This window comes from Podarcis erhardii (assembly GCF_964252035.2).
Source record: "Podarcis erhardii genome assembly, chromosome: 6".
Taxonomy (NCBI): Eukaryota; Metazoa; Chordata; class Lepidosauria; order Squamata; family Lacertidae; genus Podarcis; species Podarcis erhardii.
In genome coordinates, this window is record NC_138510.1 from 99143529 (window position 1) to 99154870 (window position 11342).

An 11342-nucleotide genomic window follows, 5' to 3' on the forward strand; every position below is an offset into this window, starting at 1 on the left:
CTGCTCCCACTCTGCCCTGGCCACATTGATATCTACTCCCCATAGGGTTATGATGGATCACATGGTTACATACCACCCTGGCTAGCTTTTAACTTAGACCCCAGAGAACGTGTCCTATTTTGTTTAGATGAAGTGCATAATAAAAGGAATTACTGTGCAGCAAAAAAAAATGCAACTCAGTATTTATGCCATTTGCCTTAAGTAATTTTAATAAGAGTAATTGTTTTGTTTTTATTTTTATTATGTAATTTGTGTTTTTATCTTGCATTTTTATGCTGTAAACCATCCTGAGATCTATGGATGAAGAGCAGTATACAAATTTATTAAATAATAATCATGCATAGCCAAAACGTTGCTTTGATTCAGGTACTTTATTTCACGTTTAGCAAGATTTTAATGTAGTCCTAACTCCAAAGTGACCTCCATTTTGCAGCTATGCCCTCTCCTGTGAGGTGGAGGCAGCTGTTGACACATCGACCACATCACCAAAACCTCGGAAGAGCATGGTGAAGAGGCTCAGCCTGTGAGTATGGATTGAGGGCGTTGGTGTGGGCTTGGGTGAACAGCACTATGAATAACCCCCCTCAGCTCCAGAGAGGAGCTCACTCACACCTTCCTTTAGCCTGGTGTGATGTGGCATCTAAGCCAAGGTTTGGTTTCTGGGCTCATGGTTCAGCTCCCTCCTCCTTAACTACAGCCTGTAGTCAAAGAACAAACCTTGTGCATCTGTGCTAAACTATGGTGTAGCTTATAGAATCATCAAGTTACTCACATGTACTTAATTCCATTTAAAAAACAAGCCTTCACCCATGCATCTGAGCCTAGGAAGGACCTGCATTTTTAAAAATTTTCAAAACCAAGGCCATCATGCATCCAAGTTTCAGCACTTTAAAATCCCACTGCTTTAAGCCTGTGTTTAACTCTCCCCTCACATAAGGGGGCTTTAAAAAATAAAACTGCAACATCAATTCATTGAATTAAGGGATCAAAAATGTCCCCCAGTTACGGTAGTCAGGAATTTCCCTTACCTGTGCTGCACCTTGCTGCATATGCAGCTTTAATTGAGCATTGTAATTGATTAATCATCTCAAATGATGGTGGTGATGATGATGTGACTAAAATGTCTTTGCTGAAACAACAGCCTTCCATAAAGGTGCATAACTGTAGCTGGCTTGTGCCCTAACTTGATTGATCCAAAAGGCAATGTCCTAATGCACAAAATTTGCTTGAAGAAGAGGAAACCTTGAGTTAAAAACATTTTGGGAATCTTGGCGTTTTGAGGCCCAGTTGTGTAAACACCCACAGAAGTCTTTTGCCATTTTCTCAGTGAGCATATGACATGCTTTGTGACTCACCAAGCCTCCCACAGCCCTTCAGGGGCTCAATAAAACTCCTGTTTTCTACCTGCTGGGAACTGCAGAGAAACCAGGATGGTTGTCAAGGGCTTCTTGGCAAGGCAGCATGTACAGCTGTCAGGGCTCGACTGCATTTTGCCCGGTAGGCCATAAGTTGTTATTTCTTTTACAAAAATGGTTTTAGCAAATGAAGAATAAACTGAAGATGCATAGTGCCTATGTTTAATTACGGGAGGCAAGGAAAATAGCCATTTTTACAGATTTTCTCTGTTTGGTGAAGAGTCTGGGATTTAGCTTATTCTACAGTGTTCCCAGTAATGATTCTGTATTTCCTTGTTTCATTACACTCAGTTTTTCAATAAATCAACTGTCACATTGTCTCACTTCTCATAATCTATCTTATCATTTGGACACCTTTCTAGACCACAATAATGCAATCATCTAGTGCAGGAGCATTGATTTTCCTGCAATTATTATAACCAATTGCCATATGGGCATGTTGTCATTTCTCTGTGTTCTAAGAGGACATGATCTTTTACAAAACTCAGTAGTGGATTTATTGGCAGAGTATAGCCTGCAATGCAGTCAGTTTCACCTAATACAACACTCCAGAACAATCTCATTTTAGGGGATGACCAGAATGTATGTATTCATAACTTTACATCTCCAACAGACATAGTTTGAATCTTAACAGATATCGATTAAGTCTAGCTGGAGTTCAGTGTCACCTAAAAATAAGTTTTTCCCCCTTTGAGTGTGATACTGATGGTTTGTTGAGGAGAATGTCTCTGGCCTAGTAGGCCACCAGTTGTACAGGCCTGTTGTATAGGGCTTCAGTTCACACCATATTAAATCTCACTTCTGAATGTACTGTTTGGAGATACAAGGGCTTGTGCATAAGAGCAGTATCTGCTTTATGGGTGGAGTTATTTGAGGGTACCTTGGACGTGTTCAGCATCTCTACTTCCCACCAGCACTTGGTGCCCTTTCATTTCCTCACTTGCTTTTCGCCAGGTTATTTCTGGGATCTGACCTAATTGCCAACAGCACCCCGACCAAAGAGCAGCCCAAGTCCACGCCAAGCGGGAGCTCCGGTGAAAGCATGGATTCCGTCAGCGTATCGTCTTGTGATACCAACCATTCAGAGACTGAGGACATCTGCATCTCTCCCACAGACACTCCTGATGAGCCCCAGAAGAAAGTATGTATTTGCCAATCTCCAGAGAAGACCGCTCTTAATTTCTAGTGGGGTGGTGAGCCTATGGGCCTGCCAGCTCCTGCCTTCCCCCTCATAACAGCCCTGGGCTGAGGGGAGAGGTTTAAATCTCTGCTGTGGTGCCTGTGTGAGAGCAGGGTCTGTTCATGTTTGTCAGTCAGTGTGTGGTTGAAGGAACTGCAGAGAGGCCACACCGATTGTGATAGGGTGCTGCTTTATGTTTTGCCCATGCCCTCTGCCTGCATGTGGCTCTTCAAGGGTGGGCCTTTGCATCTGCATGTCTCCCCCAAGCCAAAATGCTTCAGCCACCCCTAATTTGGAAGACGTTTCTTGGGACTCATCAAAGGTACTTTAAAGGCATGGTGTGTAGGCCACCCTGTGCGTAACCGAACGGACAGTGTTTAATTCCCCTGTTTTCTCTTGCTACCATCATCTTCCTCCTTGTCTCAATCCACCCCAACTTTTTTTGCTGCGCACCTTGTGGCATTGTAAAATTTATGAAAGAGCCTCAAATAGTTGAGCCCTGGGGAAACTCTAAGGCTTCTGTTTTTATGGACAATGGCTAAGTTTCCAGCTATATACAAAGCCATGCCTACTGAAATCCCTAAAGACCTACCTGTGCAAGATGCTCTCCTGCAGTGGGAGAGCTCCTTTGCAAGATAAATAGACATGCTTCCAAAACATCTTTGAATCTGCTGCCATCTGCTGGCCTGCTCTTCTAAATGCAGGAAAGAAATTTTCAGTGCCCTTTAATGGGTACATACAGTGTTGATAGTTTGTAATTATTGGATAATTATATAAATCCAAAAGCCGTCTTAGCTTCTGTAATGGCTCTTCTCCAGGCAAAAGTTTAATATGAATGGTAATTAGAGATATAGGTCTAAAGGGCTCAGTGATCATTTCTCCCTTCAACTTAGAAGAACACAAGGTCAGTGTAAACTTTCCAGCTACCAAAGAAAATGGTGATATTCACTCATTAGATGAGTTGGCAGGAAAGCATTTTTACAGAGCCTACTAAATTCCCATAAACTTGTTGGTAGGAGCAGTAACATTTTTAAAACAGAAGGAAGGAAAGCCCACTTCTCATGGGAGAGTCCTCTGTTGAAAAACTCTTACCATCATCAAGTTCTTCCTGAAGATGACTTGGAATCGTCTTTCATGTAACGTGAAGCCACGGGTTCAAGTCCTACCCTTGCTCCATCTTCCATGTGACAGCCCTTGAGATATTGGACGATGTCTATCATATCTCCTCTCTGCCTCCTCTTCTCCAGGCTAAACATACCCAGCTCCCTCCAGCATTCTTTATAAGACTTGGTTTTCAGACCCTGGATCACTTTGGTCACCCTCCTCTGCACAAGTTCCAGTTTGCCAATATCCTTCTTAAACTGTGGGGCCCAGAGCTGGACACAGGACTCCAGGTGTGAAGGACTAACACTTCCCTTCATCTGGACATAGACTTACGTTGATGCAGTCTAGAATAGCATTAGCTTTTTTTGCTGCTGCATCACACTGTTGACCCATGTTAAGTTTGTGGTCTATTCAGACCCCTAGATCCTTTTCATATGTACTGCTAATAAGCCAAGTGTCCCACATCTTATATTTGTGTATCTGGTTCTTCCTGCCTAAGTGCAGAACCTGACACTTGTCCTATTGAAATTCATTCTGTTAGTTTGGGCCCAGTTCTCCAATCTGTTAAGGTCACCTTGAATCCCGATTCTGTCTTCTGTGGCATTAGCTACCCCTCCCAGTTTGGTCTCTTTTGTAAATTTGATGAGCACCCCCTGAATTCCTTCATCCAAGTTGTTTATAAAGATGTTGAACAATGGGCCCACGACAGAACCCTGCAGCACTTGTCACTTTCCCCCCAGGATGGTGAAGAACCATTTGTGAGCACTCTTTGGGTTTAGTCAGTCAACCAGCTGCAGATCCAATAGTCAGGCAACATCTGGAGGGCCCACAGGTTGACCGTAGCTGCCTCAGTTAAAACAAATAGAAAAAACCCCCACAACAAACCTGGAATGATCAAGGAACACCGTGAAAATAGTGCTCTCTCATTTCTGCTTGCCATTTTTGTGCCGTACACTAAAACATGGTACACAGAACGTCTCATGCAGTATGTTATGGGACCACAATAAGGTGGGGTCCCTAATATGTGGCACCACCCATTTTCTGTATTTCTGGAAACCCATGCCCTTTTTCAGATGATACTTCTGCCCTGAACTGGAGTGGATCCCAGACTTATGCTCTGTCCCCTCTCACTGCAGGTACAAGGAAATGCTTACGCAGGGAGATCCTGCTTTCCAAAGTACATGGATTGTCCAGTGGTGGTCATTACCTCTGACATTCAGTGTGAAGTTAAGGGGCAGGAACCTCAGATCTGGTCTTCATTTTTCCCCAGTGCTCCACAGTTAGCAAGTTGTGGTTTTTGAACAGATCCTTAACATCAAACGTTAGTAAAATGAATATTCTTATTTTGTGATTTCCCCCTTAGCTGTCTGAATCCTCCTCCTCTTGTTCCTCTATCCACTCGATGGACACGTCTTCATCAGGGTTGTCATCCTTCACCAATGCCCTCTCGTCTCCTCCTTTACTGGCCAGCAACCCCAGAATGCACAAACGCTCCATCTCAGTCACCTCCATTACCTCAACAGTCTCGCCTCCCGTTTACAATCAGCAGAACGAAGACACCTGCATCATTCGCATCAGTGTAGAAGACAATAATGGCAATATGTACAAGAGCATCATGGTAGGTAATGAATGTCGGGGGGGGGGGGCTTCCTTTCAGGTCGCTTTCCGTCCAGTCAGTGGTGGAGCATGTGCTTTTTAGGTATAACTTTGCTCCACGTTCCATTAAAAAAAGTCTCCTTGCCTGGTGCCAGCTCCAGCTGATTGGTGGCAACAGAACGCAGCCACACCAGGACTGAGAAAGCAAAAAAGTCAAATCTTTTTCTCTCTCCCCTTGAGGAGCAAAGTTGCTATGTGTATCTTTTAACAAACATTTTGTGATTGTGCTGTGAACCGACCTAAGATGAAGGGCAGGGTACTGCTGCTGCTGCTACTGCTACTATTACTACATCGTCATCATCCCAAAAAATGGTGAACCAGCAGTCTGGAGTACATAGAAAGCTGCATCTTAAAAGGAGTTTCTACAGCAGCCACCGAGGAAGGCATTCCCTCTTCTGTGCACAGAACCAAGCTCTGCTTGCTGAACAAAGCCACTTAACAGAAGAGAGGTTAGATAAAAATCTAAGAGATAATTAGTGTCTTCTAATTAGTCAGAAATTGGCCTGGGCCAGTTTTTTCAGAGACCTTAGATGCTGTGTTTTCCCTGGAGTGAAACTGGAAGCCTCACATGTACCCATAGCCACCCCCCAACACAAGAGATCTTTGGGGCAGTTGCAGAATATCCCACTCAGTATTGCCTGCCAGCAGCTGGCCTTTCCCTTTGCTCTCTCAGTCAGGACTGGGACTGTGCTTTCCAGGTAGTGGCCATGCTGCTGGGAAATCCTGCTGCATGGGATTACACCAGTGTCCACAAAACGACAGAATATAGGGGGAATGGATAATGTACAGCAGGGATTGGGAACTGTTTTGGCCTTGTGGGCCAGAATTTTGCCTCTCCCCACCCCACAGGCTAGCTTTGACAGGTGGGTGGGAGCACCCACCAAAAGGATATCAGGTGATGGACAGGTGAGTGAACAGGGGCGGGGCATGGTATGCAAGCAGGCTTGAACTCATCAGCTGATGTGCAGGGAGTTCAATCCTGCTTTTCAGTCATAGGACCCAATGACATCCCTGCCTGCTCTGTATGTGTTGTCACATATAATAGGTGTGATTAGGGGGAAATGACCTTGTGAACTAAATGGGGAGACTTGATGGGCCACATTTGGTCTGTGGGCCGAAGGTTCCCCCCACCTCCAACAAGGTGACTTAATTTCCCAAACCACACTTTCATGCCATAGTTTAGTAAGCATTTGTTTGAACAGTGCAGAGCTAGATTGATGTCATATCCTTCCATAAGCACAAACAGACTTGTTTGTGGGGACGAGAGCGTCTACACTGGGATGCGATCTTTTCTTCTCAACAAAGTGTTGTCACTGGTCACTGCCATCTGAAGGTTTAAGCCATAGCTGATATTTCATTTCAGAAATAGTCATTTTAATACCTTGTGTGCTGATAATAGGGAACAGATAATTAAATTCTGCTTCTGAGTATGCTGGCCTTAATGTAAACTTTTTTCCAGTTGACTAGCCAAGACAAGACTCCTGCCGTCATCCAGAGAGCGATGCTGAAACACAATCTGGAGTCTGATCCTGCAGAGGATTATGAACTTGTGCAGGTCATCTCTGAGGACAAAGGTAAGAAAAACAGCACCTTGTGGGTGCTGCCTTATTCCGAAGGTAGAGGAGGGTGTGCACTACACCACTCCGACATGACAGGTGCCCCTGGTCTAAAACGATGCACTTATCCACTCTGTACTTATATCCTTGATAGGATGAATGTTCTTTTTATGGTGCATCTAATACTTGCTCAAGGTTTCTTGTCAAGGAGAGCTCCAGAGCTGATCAATCAATGTAAAAGATTGTGCTGTGCCCCAAGAAACATAGCTAATTACAGATTATGCAGGTGAGAAGAGGCAAAGGCTTTGCCTACATGTTCTATTCCATCACCTCAAAAGTAGGTATAGCCTTGACTGGAGAATTGTGAAGCTCCCTTCCCTAGGAACAGTAAGAGAAGGTGGGGTGGGGGGAGAATCAGAGACAAACACTAAGGAAAGCAGGAGCTCTTCTCATTCAGTCTCTTGCTTCTCACTGCTTGTGATACCTCTTAAGTCACCAGCTAGCGATGTCTAGGGGTTGAGAGCAGGAGCAATGATTTCACAGGTAGGCAGGCCCCCTTTTCACAATGGGCAAGTTCTGCAAGACAAAATGAATGGGTTGCCATTGGCAGGGATGGAGGGCACAGCTTGCTCATTCAAAGAAAAGAGGAGCCACCAGGGTGAGGGTTGAAGCTAGATAGGCTGCAAGAGTTCTGACCACAATGGGATCTCCTGGCATCTTTTGTTCAGAGGTTCAAAGCCTGGGGAAGGAGGCAACTTGCACCAGGGCTGCAATGCTGGAAGAGAGGCCCACAGACCCTTCTGTGTGTAATTCGAGCAATCAAAATATCACACTCTCACGCCTACCTGCTAGGAGGGCAAAAAAGGAAGTGCTCATGTAGTAAGGGATCATAGAGGGCTGGTCCCTGCACTATAGGGGCAATTCACAGGTCGCCCTGCTTCTCATTATGCTGGACATTTTCCTATTAGCTTCATAGTGCAGAGAATCCTACAAGACTTACCCATTGTTAAATTTTCTTTGTTACGAACCCAGACCACGAGGAGACAGTGCTAAGCCTGCAACTTACAGAGGGGTTATGTTCCGGGGATTGTGCCTAAAGGCAAAATTGTGTGTAGTCAACACACATTCATTCATTCATTCATTCATTTTATTTGTATCCCACTTTCCTACAAAAATGAACATGCTCATGCAGCTAACAATGGTGCGTGGGATTGCCAAAGTCCTTCCCTCCCCCTGGATTAATGTTTTTTCCAAGTGCATAAAGCTGAATACGCAAAAGTTAAAAGTAGGTAAGTTGTGGACTTCCTGTACTAAAAAATAGAGGAGTATTTTACCATCTGTTATTTCCTTGAATTGCAGAATTAGTCATCCCGGACAGCGCGAATGTCTTTTACGCCATGAACAGCCAGGTGAACTTTGACTTCATCCTGCGGAAAAAAACCTCCCTCGACAGGGAAGTGAAACTGAGGAGCCGCTCCAGCTTGACTCTCCCTAGGACCAACAAGAAGGGCTGCTGGAGCCACAGAAACAGCAAAATCACACTTTGAGGATGGATAAGTCAATGCAAGGCACATGGGGTTTCAAAGCAACCGTTGCCGCCATCCATTATTGCAACAATCTTCACAAATGATTTTGTCAGTATTCAGCTTTGGGAATACAAAGCTAACACTTGTTATTAACAGGCATGCCTTGATACACAATGGACCTGAGTGCAAAACAGCCTACAGGCACTCCCGGACCCCCCCCCTTTTTTTTTTTGCACAGCCTCCAAGAACAGATGGCCACTTTCTACCAGGAATGAAAAGTACAGTACACCTAAACTTCACAATCCTCTTCAATTACTCTCAAGCCTCTGTTATGCCAGTATTAATTGGAAATACTTTCTTTTCCTTCTTTCTTTTTCAACAAGCGGAAGAAAGCTCTTCCACCCGTCCCACCTGTATTTACAGGAGGAGGAAGTGGAGGAGCATCATTTTGACCATTGGCCAAATGATGGCACTGATAGAAAGCTCGTGTGGATGGACTGATGGTTTCTTTCCTACCTGCTGGGCTGCTAACTTTAGGGAAAGGAACAGAGCTGCTGAAACCAGGAGAGATTACCACTCTCCTAGAATGGTATTAACCCCACGCAATGCAGCTTCATATTGTGCTGGTTTTCCAACTCTGTGATCTAAGCTGGAAAAATACACCCCCTTTCCCCTACAGAACATTAAGCAAATACTATCCAGTTGGAGGCCTTGTTCTCTTGTGGGGAGAGAGAAGGCGGGAAAGACAATATAAATGCATACTACTTTTCTTAATGCCACTACTTAATTTTCCTATGCTTTGCTAACCTATTTATCAAAAGAATGTCAAAGTCTATTTCTTTGGAGTGTGCAGCTTTGACTTCCTTCCAGGTGTGGAGCTGTTTACCTGTATTCAGCCATATTGGCATTGTAGCAAACCATTTAACCACGTTTTTATAGTCAGTCTAAAAAACAAAACAAAAAAGCCAAATGTAACTAGTAGCCAGCATTTGAGGATACCACAGCCTCGTGGAATTTGTTAATGATTAAAGGAGCTCCCTTCTCTTAGACGACATCCTTTAACTGAGTAATTTCCTGATGTGGAATATCCTTAAAGGAATAAATAAGGTAGCCACCTTTAGAGCACCACATTGCTATTTTATTTTGGCCACATGTTCAGTGACGACACCTTTCAGAGCACATGCTAAGCCGATGTATGATCACAGGAAAGATTGAAATCAAAGCCATAGTGGAGATAGGTGGCTGGCAAGGTAGTGAAAGAGAGATTGGAGGAGGCCTCGTGACAGCCTTTCCACTTCTTGGTTGGGGATAAGGCTCCTTCCCCTCCTTGGTTACCTTTCAGCAGCTGTGGCCTCTTGGCCTCTTACCTGCTCATCTGCCCCTGCTACCTCATTGGCTGCTTGCTGGAACAACCTTTTCCTTTACAAGAACAGACTGTGGGGTGCCCCCCCATGCCTCTTTCCAAAAGCAAACTAGAACGGCAGCTCTCCAAGCGATTGCTCGGCAGAAAGTTGCACCAGGGTGAATAGGACTTACCTCCTTGTAAGAATGCTTACGATACAGCCTTAGTTACACATGGAAGGAGGGGTTTTGCTTCATTAGTAGCACCAATTTTAAAACATATGGCCTGGATCCAAAGACCTGATGCAAAGCGTTTGTCTCTCATTCTCTCTTCTGCTCTGCCCTCCAATATATACCATAAATTTATTTAGAAGCTAAATATGGTTTGCCATGCAGTAGGGGATAGGAGTGTTGCTATTTGAGAAGGACAAATCCTGTTTCCTTGGGATCATGGCAGTGCTTTCACAATTCTTTGGACCCTGGCCTGTGTATTAAGCATACCACAGGATCATAATCAGAGCCGTATGTACAATGCACTTCAGCAGAAGCAAAGAACAACAACCCTGGGGCAGAATTCAGCTTCCTAAAACATCTCATCTTTCAGTTTAAGAATAAAAAAGCAAGTTTCTGGCCATTACTGCCACAAGAGATGTACTTGAAAAAGTGTGTGGGTAATGCCTAGTGAGATTTCAGGTGCCCGAGAGATGACTAAATATGCTGCAGCAGTTCTATGAAGTGAGAGCAGTCATGCACATCCATTTAATATGGATCACAGAATGCAGGACCTGGTCTGCTCTGGCACTGAACTTTATTTTAGAAGAATATACACAGCTGCTGCTAACAGCTCACCAGTCAAGCGTTTGAAAAACCATCTGGTCTTATCAGATAATGCATTTTGCACTATGCGAAACTTCTGTTTCAAGACACACTCTTTCCTGGCTTACTTAGTTTAAATCCCTGCACAGTGTTATTGTCTAGAGGAGAGAAGGGTTATTTCAAAACTGAGCCTTAAAAGTGTCAAGAGTTAAGATGGATTTTCAAAAACCAAGATTCATTTTCTTTGTTTTCTGGTGAAAGAAGCAATGCAACAAATGTGTTATGTGTGTAAGTATATGCACATACTCAAGACTGTATATATCTGTAGAATCAGCTAGATTTTTATATTGTTAAGCTTGTGATGATAAAGTGTCTTTCTAAACAAAGGCGAGAATTATTAACAGCTGCTGTGTAAAGAGTTTCATTTATTTTGGTGCTAATGCACACCCTTTTTGCTAAGCTATTTAAACTAGTTCACTGTTGGATTTTCATCAGCAACCTATCCTTGACGATACTTAGAATTCACAACTATTTCACAATCCAGGTTTTAGATGTGGAATTTCAAATTGAGATTTGAATATGAAATCACCTCATAATTCAAGTGCTTTGGACTTTCTAGAATCTCAAGAGTTTTGATTTTGGCAATAACAGCAATCCAGCATGATTCCAGCACGCACTGAGCATTAGAACCACAGGAGCAAAGGAAGCTGCCCTTCTACACAGAAGTGCATTGTCCCCACTGACTAAC

General features: G+C 43.8%; 1 protein-coding gene across 4 annotated transcripts in view; it reads left to right on the top strand.

Moving 5' to 3' along the window:
- The window catches only part of RGL1 (ral guanine nucleotide dissociation stimulator like 1), a 142635-nt gene extending 131638 nt beyond the window's left edge, over positions 1–10997 (top strand). For all 4 annotated transcript variants that reach the window (XM_081867314.1, XM_081867316.1, XM_081867315.1 and 1 more), the window contains 5 exons: positions 434–523; positions 2370–2556; positions 5063–5317; positions 6815–6929; positions 8271–10997. In XM_081867314.1, the coding sequence (XP_081723440.1) occupies positions 434–523; positions 2370–2556; positions 5063–5317; positions 6815–6929; positions 8271–8458 (835 nt within the window). In that variant the 3' untranslated portion in view covers positions 8459–10997. The remainder of the gene's footprint in view (positions 1–433; positions 524–2369; positions 2557–5062; positions 5318–6814; positions 6930–8270) is intronic.
- The last annotated feature ends 345 nt before the right edge of the window (positions 10998–11342 follow it).